Below are 16805 nucleotides of genomic sequence, written 5' to 3'. Positions count from 1 at the left end.
TAGAGCAGTGGGCCTGGGCCTGGGCCTGGGCCTGCTACATCATTGGTTGTTATTGATGCTGACATACATGTGCGAATAGAGCACAAGGTTGACCTACAGTACCCTTCTTAGTAGGTGAAGGCTGGCCCTCTCCTTAGCAGGAGGGGTGTGGCACTGAAGACAGGCGTGTACTGCTGCTGCCTCGTGGACTTCCACTGCGCTGGGCTGAGAGCTGTGCAGGCAGCCTCTCCCCTTGGGCTCTCTGGGGAGAGGTGTGTCAAAATGGGGATGTTTTGTCTCTTAGAGAGTGAGCACCGTGCATGTGGGAAGAAGTGTGGGGAGGAGTCTCCCTACACACTAGATGGAGGAGCACGGGTGGAATGTGGACCCCTAGTCAGGGAGACATTGCTGGGCAGAGCAGTTGTGTTATTTTCAGTTGTGCGGGTCTGTTGTGAACTCCCCTAGCCATGGTGTGAACTCAGAGTGGGTGTCAGACCCGGTTTGAATCCAAAGCCAGCAGTGTTTCTGGCTCTGGGGTGGAAGAGCAGGACCCTTAGCTGGGCAGGGTCCCAGGAACTGGAAGCACCAGCATCTCTCCAGGACTGTAGGGCCGTGAAGAACATTAGCAGTGACCTCACGTGGGATGTGCGGTTTGAACAGGCCTACTATGGACCTCAGGCTGGGAGTATTCCTAGGTCTCTCTTCATGAAAGGACACAGTGGCTGGCTGCTCACGGCTGCCTTTGTGAGCGTCTCTTGTTTTCTTTTTCATGGTTGATTGAGAATGAGTCTTGCTGGGTAACCACGGGTGACCTTGATCTTCCTGCCTCCACTTCCAGGTGCTGGGGTTATAGAGCCTCACAGCCAGCCTGAGCTGCCCTTGCTAATTACAGCTGTCGAGTCTTTGGATCTTTTTCCTGCCAAGGCTGAGGACCTGACTTTATCTGTAGAGTCTGTGGAGTCGTTCACACTGTGGTCTGTGGGCTGCTACCAGGAAAGGGTCTGCCATTTGGCCCAAGAACCCTGGCCCTTCTCTCCATGCCAGTAAGCATGTCGAAGTATGAAATGAGTTTGATAAGTGGGTGTAGACGTGCTGAAACCTCGATAAGTGTATGTGCCCCACCTCACCTGAGAAGATGCTGACTCTGTGGAGTAACAGTCCCTCCCCGAGGCTTGGGATTCCCTGTAAAGACTGTCAACATTGCATTATGAATCAGGCTGTTGATATCAGCTACTCTTTCATTTACCTGTGCAGTCAGCCAGTCCACAGTTGTGCATAAAATGACACATGTCCCCTGGTCAGGATGCTAACTGTCCAGTCTAGCAAGAAGCAGACTTTGGCCCTGGGACCATAAAGCATGGTGACTCTGGACTCGAGGAAAGCCAGAGTGAAGGTGTTCTTTCTGCTCAGCTTCCTCAAGTTACACCAGGGCTCACTATGGGGCAGTTTTAGCCAGGTACTCATCACAGCAGCTGGGCCCCCTTGTGGCAGTTGTATCTGGAAGAGTAACTGGGGTGCAGCCTTGGGGAATTGTCTATATAGTTTTCTTGAGCAGCCCCATTTGTTTAGTGTGGTATTTTGAATGTTACAGGGGAAGAGGTGCTGGGCCTGAGGGGGTTTAACTTGTGAGAGAACTGTTCAGAATTTACTAAGCAAATTTTTTTGAGATGGGTTTGGGGGCCATTTCTCAAAGAGGGTCATGGTCAGAGTTTCATACTGAACCAAAAAAGCCATTGAAACCCCCACTGTAAATCAGTGGGTTCCGTTTGAGATGAAAGTGAGCTGGATCTCCGCAGGGGGTGTCACTGTCACAGCTGACCCTAAGCCTCTGTGTGTACCCTGCGCTCACATAGCACGTTCTATCACTTGCTGAAATAAGGTCAACATATATTTAGCAGATTACTCATTAAACCAAAAGGGCCACATGAGTAATTGTAGTACTCCACCCTCTGAGCCCCTCAGAGAATCCTGACTTACCCAGCACCCTCACACCCCTCGTGTCTGGTCCCCAAGGACCCCATTTCCTGTCTCACCCAAACTGGCTATGATGACAAGAGATTTCCCAGAGGGTTTTTTTTGTTTTGTTTTGTTTTTTTTGTTTTTTAAATCAGGTGTGATCAAAGCAAAAAACTCCCAGGCAGCTAGTAACTTTCAAGGATAAACAGGTTTCTAGAGGACGAGGTCCCTGCCTTCCTTTCCTCTCGTGGCAGAGGGATATCCTCCATCCCCCACTACACGGGAGGACATCACTGAAGGGCCTTGTGGTTTATCGAGACCTTAGGTGATGGCCAGAATGAATTCCTGATTCTGTGTACTCTGGAACATTTCAATTCTGCAGTGGCCCCAAACAGCTTCTGAGATCAACCCACCCTGTTCTACGGCAGTGACCGCCCACTGCTCAGCCTTCATCTCCTGTGCTCACGCACCATTAGGATGGTCACCCTTTCTGCCCTAGAGTGCTCAGCTGTGTCTCTGCAGCGTTTGTTTGCTAAGTCTGGAGCCAGGTCCTGGAAGGGCAAAGGCTCCCTCCCTTGCTGTGGTTACGTTCTGCTCTCTCATATTCTCGCACGCTCGCTCGGCTTACAGTAGAGTTTGCCAAGCTGTGGGAGTCAGAACTGGGGTGGGAGGGACCTGACCACAAGCATGGTTCCAGTCCAAGCTGTACTTGGCCCTGACTCTTGAGCCAGATGCGAGGAGGACGTGAGCATGGGTGTTCCTGTGTTGGAAGCCACTCCCGCAGGGGGGCTGGTTTTGGGTTTGTGTTCTCTGTTGGCTGGTGGTTACCGAGGTCTTCTGACAGTGGTTCTACACTGCTTCTGCTGATGGTGCGTGGTAGCTGTGTTCCTTCTCCAGCCATGGAGCAGATGGCCGTGGCTCCGTTCTTGGTACACACTCCAGGCATCCCTTTCTTGTCCAAAAAGCCTAGCTGTGTTTAATGTAGCTCTGTCAGTGTGGGTGGCATGTGGCTAGCTGCACAGTAGGATCGTAGGATCGTCAACTATGCGATGCATCCCGAGTCTCCCAAAAGCACCTGTTTGACAGAACCTACCATCAGTCTGTGCTCCTGCAAGCTGTCAGCTTCCTCTCTGTTCTGGAGCCTGCAGTGTCCAGCTTTGGCCTGACTTGTCTAGCCAAGAACCCATACAAGTCACCCAACCATGAAGCGTCTGTAGATGCTTTCCTGTGGGGCTGACAGTGGCAGAAAGGTGCTGGTGTCCATGCCTGTTGTGGTCCACGGTGTGGTATGGGTTGGCTTCCCTGGCTGTGTGTCACACGCTTTTCATTCATAATTTCTGGCCGATGTTCAGTGTGAGCACAGACTTCTACAAGATGAGCTATGTGCCTTCAAAGATATTGGCTTTGAAGCCCAGCCCTGGGAAGAACTCTGCAATCTCGGAGTGTTCCCCTCTCCCTTCGTGGATGCCTGAGGCTAGGCTGGGTCCTGGAGGAAGAGCCCTGGGTTCCACTTGCCCTGGGCTTGCTTGTCTTTCAGAGTCAGGCCTTTTGTTTTTGTTTGTTGGTTTGAGGCTGAGTTCCTCTTACTCTATGATGGAACTTAGTATGGCACAGACATCGTCATAGTCACAGCTGTACACCTGCTTCAGCTTTCAGAATGCTGAAATACAGGCTGGAGCCAACACAACTGGCTCATTATTAGCTTCTTAAGCTACTGTTGGTGTTGAGATATTCATATGGAGTGTGTGTGTGTGTGTGTAATGTTAAAGCCATGCCATCGGGTGTCTCCATTTTTAAAATTTTATTAAAAAGACAGTGTCTTTGAACCTGGAGCCCACTGCTCCAGGGAGGGCTAGACTAGCAGACCAGTCAATCCCCCAGGAATCTGTTTCTTTTGGCCCTCCAGGTGGCTTTTCTAATGGGTCCTGGGGCTCTGAGCTCAGGACTGTCAGGACTGTCGCAGCACTTGGTTTACTGGGGCCCACTCCCTCATGTAAGTCACCCAGGAGTGAAGTCATACAACCTTTGTTCTGTTTAAAGGTCATACAACTCATACTTAGATGTCATAGCGGGACTGCAGGTGGGTGGTGACAGGAAGCGGCCTTCTGGGAAGGGTGGCAGCTGTCCTCTATGCTTTCCTCCCTCCCCCCCCCCCCACACTGAGACCCTCAGATGTGGTGCAGTAGCCCCCTTATGTCTCTGAGCACTAGACCCAAACCTGTCCAATGATGCAGTAGTCTGAGCAAGCAAGGGGTGGGAGTTTTCTCCTGGTTTCCAAGGTGACTCCTGGTTTCCAAGGTGACTTCCTGCTCCAGGTGGTTTGTCACATGACACCTGTAGTCCAGCAGGCACAGGTATACGGTGGCAACAAGATGTGTGCTTGCCACACAGTAGGCCCCTAATGAAAGCCTGACTTGTGTGTGGGTGGATATGCAGGCATTGTCTTAGCTGAACAGGTTAAATGTTTGTTTAAAAAAGGTTTATTCTATTCATGTCTGTGTGTGCCATGTGAATGCAGGTGCCCCTGAAATTGGCACCCTGTTTGTGAGCTGCCCCGTGTGGGTGCTGGGGGCCATTGCTCGAGCCCTTGAAGGGTTGCTCATTTTGTTGTTGTTTTAGGTTTTTGTTTTGTCTTCCTAGTTGACAGCGTCTTCCTATGTAGGTAGCTCAGGTTGGCCTCTTACCTCATGTTCCCTGTCTTAGTCTCCTGCAATCTGGGATTGTGAGTGTGCACACACACCCCTTCCTATGGTTAATTCTACAGAAAAATCTCTAAACAGTCACACCCTTCTATTTACACATCCCAGAGTGGCCGTCACATGAGCCCAAAGCACTTGTATATGGGAGCATATGAAATGCCTAGGTCATGTCCCAGGGCTACATGATAGCTACATGTATGTCCGTGCCAGGATGCCATGTGGGGGTGCCAATGTCGGGCTTCCTCAGGACACCAGCCTCCTGAATCAAACTCGAAGCCGCCCATGCCAGCAGCCTGCATGATGAGCAGGCGCAGGAGAGGCCGGTTGCCATGGCAGTGATAAATGGTGAACTGACGCACATTGTTGCAGCCATGGTGACAGCAGAGTCCCTACCACGTCTGCAGGGTGCTGGCCTGACCTTCCAGCTGCTCCTGCCTCAGGAGGGCAGGTGCCGCCTTTTCCAAAAGACCCCTAGAGAGAAACAGTTAGCCTGCCCATCCCCTATAACCAGTCTAAGGGCAGGTTTGATGCTTTCGGGGCTGGGTACCTGCTTCTGCCTTTAGAGACGAGGCCACACCGGCCCTAGAGACCCAGGGAAGCTGCTTCTCACATGTTCAGATCACGAGTTCCCTTGTCAGTCTGGTGACGCTGGTGTGGGAATTTTTCTAGAATAATGATTTTCATGGCAGAAACAAAATATATAGGTTGATAGATCAAATTAGTCATACTGAATTAAAGCCATCAAAATACCAAATTTAATATGTGATACAAAATAAGGACTTCTTCATCATACGTAACTGCAGAGTCACACAGGTGATGGGAAGCATACCACAGTGCTAGTAAGGGTGGCTGCCCATGGGCCAGCTGGGTCTCTTGCCACCTGAGAAGTGTGTCGAGGACAGGTACTGGGACAGACAGGACTAAGCTTGCCAGGTTTTCAGTGTAGCATTCATTCGTCCTGAAGGAAAAGATGGTCAGAATGCCGGGCTGGGATAGCCAGCTTGTAGATCTGGTCTAGCATGCAAAAGGCCCTGGGTTCAAACCCCACTGCATACATGTGGTGATGCACACCTATATCTTAGCACTGGCAAGCTAGAGGCAGGGAGACTAGGAATTCAAGGTCAGCCTTGTCTACATAGCAGGTTGGAGGCTAACCTAGGTTACACGAGACCATCCGGAAAGAGGAAAGGAAGAAAGGAAGGAAGGAAGGAAGGAAGGAAAAGAAAGAAAGGAAGTCTCAGAATTCAATGTGGAGTTGCAGTGTAGGAGTGGAATGCTGAGGTAAGGGTGGCTGGAGGTGACACACAGACCCACAGAGTTGTGTAGCCTCTGGCTCCCATTGGGTCCTTGGTTCCACAGCACACTCTGATGCCACAAAGTGTCATCTATACAGGGATCACCTCTGGTGGGCTCCTAAGCTGTGAAGTGCCTGGGCCAGGGTGAGGGCCACGGAGGAGCTCAGTGAGGTGGATACTTTAGTTCTGAGAAGCTGTAGGCAAGAGGCCTCAGCCTGAAGAAGACAGGGCAGGAAGATGGGCAGTCAGTGCTGAGGGCGGGTGCTGTCGGAGTTCCCGATGTGGGTCCTGGTTTCTGTCCCGGGATGAAGGGAGATAGAGGTGTGTTCTCTCAGGGGCGTCAGCCTAGACTGTGTGGTCCAGAGGGAGTTTGGAAAACCCTGAGGTGGTTTGGAGGTCTGGGCATGGTATAATGTTAAAGGAAGGACGAGGGGTGGGGTGGGGTGGAAAAACCCAGTCAGGTCTAGCTGGGGCATGTGTGCTTTGAGGTTCATTTCACAGGGATTGTCTTGTGGTGACTCTCTCTGTGGTTTTAGTCTACTTTTCTCTGTCTTCTGTAATTTTTTATTATCAAGGTTGGAGAGAATAAAAGTATATTACAGTAATGGCTCTGTTTCAGCTCCACCATGGGCAGAGAAGAAGCCGCAAGGCCCCTTGACTAAGAGTGGTCCCTGGTTGACTGAGAACATTCCTGAGGGCCTGTGCAGAGGGCCAGGCCAGGAGAGGCGCAGCAGCCAGGGCAGTCAGGTCCCCTGTTCCTAAGCCTGTAAGGAGAGGGAGGATATAGGTTTTTCCAGAAGGCATTGTGACCCTCCTTGGTAGTAGTTTGTAGCAAGCATAGGTTGCTGGCCTGCAGCAGGGCTCTTCGAGCTTGGCACATTATCTGGGTGGGGACCATCTGTCTACCACCCACTTCCTGACGGCCCTGCGAGGAATGGACTGGGTATTCCACCCAGGGCCTCTCCACATCCCTCAGGAAGCAAGTTCTCCCAGGAAATGTTGACTACACAGTGCTGCTCTGGGTTGTACATGATGCTCCAACAACATCCAGCATCCTTGTCCCACGGCAAGAAGTGGATAGTGCGCTGGTAACCTGGGTTGTCAGGGCCGAGTCACAGGATTCAGGACCCTTTCCTAGGTGCCTGAGGGCAGGTAGGAATATGGGTAGAGTAGACCCATCCTGCTGCTGCACACCCCCTACTACACACGTGCCATGGATTTTTTGGTTTTCTTTTTTGTTTGTTTGTTTTGTTTTTCCTTTTTCTTTTTTTGCTAGTCAGTCCTGGTGTGGGAGGCTGAGGCTGGCCCTATGCTAGGGACTCAGGGCACTCCAAGCCTACAGTGCAAGTGTGTGGTAGGTTGCTCCCAGGACCTTCCTGTGACCTGGTCCCTAGTCTGTCCCCGATGTCCCATGTTTGTTGTCTGGAGCTGGTGTTTGTGCTTAAACTGAGCACGTGGGCATAGCAAATGTTTCCAGGGTACAGTGCTGTCTCTTATAGGGAGGCTGGATATATGCGCACCCATGCTCCAGGTAGGAGGTGGGAGGGTAGGCATCTCAGCAGTCTCCCTTGTGCAGATCCCCTATGTGCCCCAGGACTTTTGAGGCCATCGTGTACTGCGGCAGGCTTGGGCCTCTCTTGGCATCTGTCGCAAACACCAGATCTTTTGGTCTCCTGGACGCGGTTGCTCATACAGGAAGTTGGTTACTCATTCTCTGTGTTTCCCTTTCTGTTTGTGATGGGGCTCTAAAAATGGAGCTCTCAAACAAATGTGCTAAGTGATCAGCGAGTAGGCAAACACTGGGTGCCGGCGTTGTTACCACGCTGGCACCACGCTGGGATTGTGTCCTGGGAGTCTCCCTGCCGGGGAACCCTCTCCAGCAGTGAGCAGTAGCTGGGTACATCATCTAGGGCTTTAGTAGGGGACACTGCCCCTCCCTGAGGCCTCCTAGGTGAAAGATAGGATTTGCCTTCTTGGTCCCAAGGATTTCCTGAGAAGGCAGCTGGGAACATTCAGGACCTTCAAGGGTAGGAGACCAATTGCCAGAGCAGGTGTCTGAGTGCTTCTGGGATTGGGGAAGAAGGGACATTGGGTATCTGAGGGCTGTGCCCGGAGGATACAGAGGACAGGGCCAGCCACCTGGGAGTCTTTGGTGCTTTCCTCCTCAGTGTCAGAAAGGAGGGGTGTGGGGGCGTGCCGCCTTTTGCCTCGAGCTTGGCACATTATCTGTCGGGTCAGAGCCTATACCTCACAAGCTTAGCTGTTTCCCTGCTCTGCTCCCTTCTCTTGGGAGCTCTGTGCTCACACGGAGCCAGCTTCTCTCCAGGGCTTTGGGTCTGAACCTCCTGCTTGTTTGGCAGTGTGCACTTGGGGCTCCCCGGGAGTGATAAAAATAGGTCTCTGGTGTCTCAGAAGAGGGATCATGGGATCGCAGTACTTAGGAAGAGGTCTAGGACAGAGAATTTGTAAGGGCCAGATGTGATTTTATACTCTCTGTTGCTCTCTATGAAGTAGCTGCCTTGTCATTCCTTCCAGAGGTAATGGAAACAGTGTCTTGTGAAATCACACTTCATGTTTCCCCATTCCCTTTATTGATGCTGCCTGCAGCCCCAGCTGGCTGGTGACACTCTGCAGTCCCCATAGCTGGCGATAGGGGGTGGGCTTCCAGGTGACCCTAGAAGTGAGAGTCTGAAAATATGCTGTGGCCAGGTCTGGGTGCTGAGACCACATCAATGGTGACAGAAGGGGGGTGGACCCTGGGCTGGGCTTCCCAGGCACGCTTCTTTCGTTGACTTTGTAAGCGGGGGGGGGGGGGGGGGGGGGGGGTCTGCCCAACCACGTGCGATAATTGGCTCCCACACAGTGTGTCTGAGCTTCCTGACTGTGGTTTGGCTGATCCTGTTCTCAGCTTCCTCTGCTTGGACCAGTGGTGACCACCTGAGAGCAGGGAGCAGGGACCACAGTCCGTTGACTGTTCTTTTGTTAAGTCTTCTTTGACCTGAAGGTCAGGTAGGTTTGTTCACCTGGTTATTCTGTGTCCTGGTCAAGGTCTGTGGAGGGAAGGATGGCGGGTGTCTTGGAGAGCTAATACTGACTTCCTCCTGTTGGGTGTTAATCATCCAGAAAGGAGAAGCTTGCGTAGAGAACAGTTTCTCTCCTCCTTTTAAGGCCCCCAACACGTTAGGGCCTTAAGAGGGGGCTGGTGGACGAGTGCCTGCTTTCACATCTGTAACCATGTCCTCTGAAGTCCCATTAGTGTAGAGGAGAGACCTGACTGCTTCCAGCGCCGCTCAGCTAAGTGCCACTTTAGCTTTCTTGGAGAAAACAGAACAGAGAGTGAGCAAGCCCCAGACTCCCGAGACAGCTCGAGGTACTGTTTCTGGTGGAGTGTTTATTCCCAGTGATTTGTCAATGGGGATTGTTGGAGTTTTAAAAAAAAACTCCGGTGGCTTATCTCTTGACACAGGGCATTTCAATGAAAATCCCAAGTGGTCTGTTATCAAACAAATACATAGTTGTATTTTTCCTAGATTTGTTATTAGTCATCTACTGGTGTTGGAGTTCATGTGACACTTTCCCATGTCTACGTCAAAAGCAGAGTCACCGTGCATGCCTGTACTGGTGCGTGCGCTCAGGAGACGTGTAGGAGAGAGCTAAGTTGGAGGCCAGCCTGTTCCTATGTAGTGAGTTCTAGGCCGACTGGGACTGTAGAGCAAAATCTGCCTCAGAGCCAAAGCAGAGCAAAAGCGGGGTTTGAGGATTTGAGAAATACTGGGGATACCTTTGCCTTGTGTCACTTGTGTCACCGATAAGTCTTGTCTGGTGGGTCTTGCTTTCCTCGATGTATTCCATGGCTTCAGTTCCCCATTGGCAGCACAGGTAACCTGAGGTAATCTGACTTACCCCAGCACACCCTAAGTTGATGGTTGGGTTTGGGTTAAAACATCACTGGAAGTGTAGCTTGGTCCATTGCTGGGATGAGGTTCTTGAGTGGGAATTTCCAGGGCCAGAGCCTGTGTGAGCCCATGCAGCCTATAGAAGTCCCAAAATGGCATTGTGTATGTGAGCACTGGGAGCAGGAAAGCTGGACTCTCTGGACCCAGGACTCTGATGCTTGCTAAGGGTACTTTATAGAGACTCGGAGTCTTCCTGGCTTCCTTGCACAGTGGCAGAGTCCATTCGGTATGCCTGAGCTTCTGTTGTACCCTCTCTGACCTTGGGATGGTAGCACAGCACCCCGGGGTGGGAATAAAGGAACTGAAGAGGAGGGGGGATGGGTTGAGTTCCTCTCTGGACCTGGATTGGGACACTGGTTGGAAATGGCCAAGTAGGGAGGGCTGAGATGTGAAAGGCTGAGTTACCCGGCACTGGCACATACCTGAGCTGTAGACAAGGTGTTAGAGTCAGAGGTGTTAAAACCCCTGGGCCTACCCAAGGTTCCTGTGCTGTGCATGATCACATGGGAGCGCAGAGGGGTGGTGCCAGAGGGGATGAGCAGGGGAAGTGAGGTGCACCATTGAGCTTGGGGAAGGGAGGCTAGCTGTGACCACAGTGTGAAAGCTCTGAGTCTGGGTGAGAGAGAGGTGAAAGTCCCCAGCAGAGGAATCCTCTCTTGGTGATCTGGAAGAACAAGAAGTGTGGGTGGGGGGTTGGCAGAGTCACGGGCCAGCAAGCTGCCTGTCCCTGTCCCTTGTTGGCCCCTGGTAGGTAGGGGTCCCTGTGATGAGGTGGAGCTGCACAGGGATGCCATGAGGTGGTAAGAAGGTATGAACAGAGGGGAAACGGAGGTGGTGGAGCCCATGGAGAGGCTTGGGCCTCGGGATCCAAAGGGCGTGGGAAGGTTAGGGTGCACCATGACTCTCAGGAGCAAGTCTGAGCTTGCACGCCCTGATGCCTGCTGTCTCCCTACTGTTTTCCAGTTCTTGCTTCTCCTGCTCCGACAACATCACCCATCCCAGGATATGCCTTCAAACCTCCACCTCGGCCGGACTTCGGCACCACCGGGAGAACAATCAAACTACAGGCCAATTTCTTTGAAATGGACATCCCCAAAATTGACATCTATCACTATGAATTGGACATCAAACCTGAGAAATGCCCTCGGAGAGTGAACAGGTATCTTCTGACCCTGTCCCAGGAAGTTGTTAGGATGTATTTTTTCATTGGTTTTGGCATTGAGATGTAATTTGAGTATAGTAGAACCCCAACTTTGTAAATGTCCTGCCCCAGAGTTTTAGTAGGTGTGTGTATCCATCACTTCTGAGTTAGCCTGACCATAAGTCACATAGTTCCACCTTTTGTCCGCTTTTACTATGTCCTGCCTACAGAAGCCATGCAATCTCATTTCTTTGGTCCAGAATTGTCTTTTGGGATTTATCTATATTGTTTTGTATATTATAGTAGTTACTTTTAGGGGATATTACATTGAATGTGTGTGTGTGTGTATGTGTGTGTGTGTGTGTAGGCAGGCAGGTCCATGTCCATGTGTGGAGTCCTGGGTTTGACGTTGGGCATCTTCTCCATCACTTTCCACCTCGTGGGGGTAAGGTCTGTCATTTAAATCCAGAGCTCTGCTGGGCTAATCTATCTTGCTCTGGAGTGCCCCTTTGCCACCAGTGGCTGCCAAGCCTGATTGGCACTTGCATGGGTTCTGGTGATCTGAACTAGTTCTCATGAGAACATTATAGCCACCAGGAAACCTCCTAGCCCTCATAGAATACTTGATAATTTGCCTTTCTTCTGCCTGGTAACACTTGGGGTGTCATGAAGCACCATAAGAGAAAACCCTTTTCTTTCTCCCTCCCCTTTTAAAATAGACATGGGCTTTCCTTCCTCATAGTTGTGGGAATGGGGTGTGTCCCAGGCAGGCGCAGTGTGTCGTCTCCATCAATAAGTTGGGTAAAGTGGTTTATCCGTAGCTTGTCAGTTTTTGAGCTGTTCCTGCTGCTCTTGTGGGGGGTGTATCTGCTCCTGTGGCCTCGCTCCTCATCCCTAGTGACACTTGATGAGTGTCCCCGCGACACGGGAGGAGTGACACGGGAGGAGTGCTGACGCCTTCTGCCTGTCCTTTGGTTCTGGATCATCTGGAGTCTGCTGGGAATATTCTCTTCCAGTCTGAAGTCTGAAATTTGTTTTTGTTTGTATTAGGTTTTTTGTTTGTTTTTAAAACAGTGTCTTTTAACAAGTAAAACTTCCAAGTTTTGTTGGAGTTGAGTTTATGAACTTTGAAAGTGGCAGGTGTCATCCCTAGGAAGTCTGTCAACAGAGGTCATAAAGATCCTGTTGCTTTGGAAGAGTTGTAGTTTTTGTGTTGAGATCTGTGCTTCATCCTGAACTGCTTTTTGTGTGCAGCGTGAGGTGAGGTATTGTGGAGGCTTTTCTGTGCTTGTCTATTTATCACAGCCCCTTTGAAAGGGAGGGTCAGTCAGCCGTGCATGTGGCTGTGGCAGAACCTGCTTTAGTGTGGTGCTGGGGGTTGAACCCAGACCATGCACACAAACGAGGCAACCTTAACTCTAGACTGGAGTCTCACAATGCTGACTTCTTTGAGATTGTTTTTCCAAATCTAGATTGTTTCTTTGAATAAGGTGGTGGTGGGTTTTCCAGAAAGCCTTTGGGACTACTTTTAGGTTATTACAATTTTGAATCTAAATTGCTATAGTCTTTGTTTTTGTGGCTAGCATCTTAAAATGTCATTTTCCAGACACAGATGAGTGACAGTCAGAGAGCACAGATGTTTATTTTGGGCAATGGACATCTATCAAGCTTAGACCAGTGAGATGGTGTTCAAATTCCAACCCACTAAATCGTTGAATTGTACACCTGCAAGTGTGAATTTTATCTGAGTGAGAATATGTTGATTTATTTGACAATGTTTACAAGTGTTTCCTGTGTGTATGTCTGAGTGCCATGTGCATGTGGTGCCCACGGAGACTGAAGGAAGAGGATCCCCTGGCACTGGAGTTCTAGGTAGTTGGGAGCCATCATGTGAGTGCTGGGAACCAACCCTGGTACTGTGGAAGAGCAACAAGTGTTCTATCCACTGTGGCACCTCTCCAGCCCAACTTAAATATGGTTTTTAATAAGGAGGGTTTGGCTTCTCTCTTTCTGGTTTACAATGCATCTTATGTTTTACTTTCATCAATGCAGTGTGAAGGAAACCTAGCTGGACAGTGAGCCTGGGCAGGGCAGAGACCACCCCTGCCCTGTTACTGATTTTAATTGAGAAGCAGTTGGTTCCTCTTTAAGATGATTTCAGTCAGTTATTATCCTTATCTGCCGAGAGTAGTGGCCACCAGTCAGTTGAATTCTGTCACTGCTGAGTTGATTGCTGGTCATATCTTGTCATCTTTTTCAGATTAACACATGTTGTGTTTTAAAAAATGAGCTGTGCATCTGAAACTCGTGACTCTTTCTGAATAGAACTGGTTTTGTGAATTTCTGTCTGTGGGGTGCAAATCTGTAATTGTCTTGTCTTGTTAGATTTCTGTGTCAGGGTTGTGTAGCATATAATCCAGAAAGTTGCAAGGTGTGAGATTCAGGCCTGGGAGGTGGATTGCTAAGTCAGCTCTCTTTCATCGGGTTTAAGGACTTGAGTTTGAGTCCCCAGAGCCCACAGAAGCTGCCCAGGGTAGCTCACTCCTGTAATCCCAGTGATGCTGTAGTGGGAGGAAGAGGTAGGAGAGGCTAGCCTGGCCCATAGAGCAAATGAGAGAGCCTGTCTCACGGTAGAGAATGACAGATGACACTGTAGGGTAGGTGACCTCACCTCCACATGTCTTCATACACATACAAAAAACTGTAAGATCTGTGCAATTCTGCTGTTATAAATCTCCCAAATTGTTACTGGAGTTGTTTTGGGCCGGGATCTGTGTTTGTAGGAATTCAGCTTAATTTTTTCCCTCGGATATCAGGATCCCCACCCCCTTTGTTTTATTTTGTGTGTACTTGGGTGTATACACTTTTAAGGATTCTACACATGTCATCAAAGTTATGGAGTTTTCCAGTAGAAAGTTGTTCATATTGTATGTGCACATGTATACCCTTTTTTTTTTCTTTTAAAAAATGAATTCTTGTATTGAGCAAGCTAGCCTCCAACTCAGAAATCTGCCTACGTCTGGTTTCCAAGTATCAAAGGCATCTACCACCACGCCAGGGTCCATAGTATCTCCCACACACCCCACCATCCCAGGGTTTTTCAAGACAGGGTTTCTCTGTTTAGCCCTGGCTGTCCAGGCTAGTGTCAAACTCAGAGATCTCCCTGCCTCTGCCTCCCGCTGGAACCAAAGGCCTGCCCCACCACGTCAGGTTCTATGGTATATTTAGTGTTTCTGGGCTCTGTATGAAGTTTCTTTCACCCCCGAGTATTTTAAATTTCTTTTATTTCTTCCGACCAGGTTTGCCAAGGGAACACATACCCTCCCATACAAATATGGTGGGGATTCGCTTTTCTGCCAGTGAGATTTCTACTGGGCTTCATGTGTGCTTGTTAGTTATTGTATCTTTGTTTTTTAAACACTTAATTAATTCATTGTCCTTTTGTATGCATGCTCACCACATACACGCACGCACGCGCACACACTCACACACACACACACACTTGCTTAGAGGTTAACTTGTGGAACGTCTCTCCTTCCCTATGTGGGTCCCAGGGATGGAACTCAGGTTATCAGAAACTGCAGCAAACACCTCACCCACATACTGTTTGCCTGGCTCTGATTGTTGTCTTTTTGTTGTTGTTTTGCTTTTGAGACAGAATTTTGCTATGTAGTCTTGGCTGGCCTCAAGCTCTCTGTATTGACCAGGCTGGTCTAAAATTCAGAGATCTACTTGCCTCTGAGAGCTGGGATTAAAGGCCTGCACCATCACACAATGCTTTTAATTGTCCTGTCTTAATGACAAACTAACCATCCCATAATTAGGAGATGTCTCCTTTATATTTGACTATTCTTTCTTATATGTGACTTATAAGCAAGCACGGGGGTCACACTTACCATCCTAGCATTAGGAGGCCAGGGCAGAAGACCCACTCCAGCTAGGAGGCCTGGGCTCTGTAGAGTTGTATCTTTATGTGGGGTTCAGGGTTCACATTCCGGTTGTTGGGTGGTAGGCTATTTTGCCAACCCAGCTTTTAAATTTAAAGTTTTTATTATATTTATTTATCATGTGTGTCTGTCTGTGAGGGAAAGAGCCCACATCCTGCACTGTGCATGCAGGACAACCCAGGAGAGTCCGTTCTCTCTTGGCACCATGTGGGTCCCTGCAGTTGAACACCCTTTGTTTCTGAGGTCAAGCTGGGTGTTGTATGCCTTTAACCTCAACATTTAGGCACATCTCTAAGTTGAAGGCCAGACCAGTCTACATAGAAGGTTCCAGACCAGCCAGGGTTGAACAATGACTTTCTTTCAAACATATACACAAAAGAAAAAAAAAGTTGGCAAGTTAATTTTATTTATGTGTATGAGTGTTTGGTCTGTGTGTTTGTGTACCACCTGTGTGCATGGAACCAGCAGGGGCCAGAAGTGGCTCCCCTGGGACTGGAGTTACAGACAGTTATAAACTGCCGCGTGAGTGTTGGGAATTGAACTGGATGTTATACAAGAACAGCCAATTTTAACTGCTGAGCTAGTTCTTTAGTAATATTAATAATATTCTTATTTTTAATATTACTTTTCCATTATATGACTACAGTGTGCCCATGTGTAAATCTTTTGGGATTCATGTTTCTTGGCCTTTCGAAATGCATGGACAATGCTGGCCTCAGAATTGTGGCTCTATACATGCTAGGCCAGGGATAGTTTATGTCAAGGGGGCTGTGAGCTAAGAAGCAAAATACTCTGTGAATTGGGATAACTTTTATTGCTTTCCCTTAAATGTGGTGTGTGCGTGTGTGTGTGTGAGTGAATATGTGTGTGGAAATCAGGGGTCAACTTTCTGTGTCGTTCCTCAAGCGTTGTTGTCCTTGTTTCTGTGTCAGGGTCTGTCACATGGACCTGAAGCTTACAGGTTACACCAGGCTGGCTGGCGTTTGAGCTCGTAGAATCCAGCTCTCTTTGTTTCTCCAGCACAGTGATCAAAACTCAGGCCCTCAGCCTGTGGCAAGCACTTCCCTGACTGAGCCACCTCCTAGACCCCTTGAAGATTCCTTTTGGTTTGTGTGACCACCAACTTGGCGTTTGTGCTATATACAGTCCCTTTCTATAGGAATTGTCACCATGCATTATCTATCTCCCTTAGGCCATATGCCACCTTTGTGGCTGAACCACACACTCACACACTGTAATCCTGACTCACCTATGGGATGTCATGTGCAGTATGTTGAGGGAATCAACCCAGTTGCCATCTTTTTTGGCTTAGAAATTGCCACCTCTGCAGCTCTGGGCTTTGCTGATCTCCTGGGCTGTGGCTTTGAAACTGTTCTAGACCCACAGTGAATTCCAAGCTCAGAATGTACCACCCCCAATAACCCTGTTCCCCAAACAGTTGCCTCTGTGCATTTTAGGGCAAGAGGCTGAGTCCAAAGCCAAGTGCATTGTGGGGGAGAGCCTTAATATGTATTGTAGACTGATATCCTCAGCGGGACTGGTACCTGGTGAAGGAAGTGCCCCTTGCTGGTGCCGCTTCTGTCGCAGCTGCTGGAGGAGAGTGACTGTCTTAGGCTCTGTTATCTGACCTGCTGAACAATGTGCCTAGAAATGCTAAACATCAGGTGTGATCCTTTCAGTCAATGTGCTCCTGTAACAAGCCCATTTCTGCACAAAGGCTGCTGGCCTGGCTGGGTTGAACTGGTCGGTGCTGAGGGTCTTTTATGTGTCTCAATGAAGATTGATAAGTGGGTGTGTCAGCTTGCTTGATAGCTTCTTGGGTCAGAAACCTG

General features: G+C 49.4%; 1 protein-coding gene across 1 annotated transcript in view; it reads left to right on the top strand.

The window, feature by feature from the left end:
* Ago2 (argonaute RISC catalytic subunit 2) overlaps positions 1–16805 on the top strand; it is an 83323-nt gene that overhangs the window by 27534 nt on the left and 38984 nt on the right. The window contains exon 2 of the mRNA NM_153178.4: positions 10849–11044. Within this exon, the coding sequence (NP_694818.3) occupies positions 10849–11044 (196 nt within the window). The remainder of the gene's footprint in view (positions 1–10848; positions 11045–16805) is intronic.

This window comes from Mus musculus, chromosome 15 (assembly GCF_000001635.26).
Source record: "Mus musculus strain C57BL/6J chromosome 15, GRCm38.p6 C57BL/6J".
Classification (NCBI taxonomy): domain Eukaryota; kingdom Metazoa; phylum Chordata; class Mammalia; order Rodentia; family Muridae; genus Mus; species Mus musculus.
This window is presented reverse-complemented; position numbering and strand designations above follow the sequence as displayed.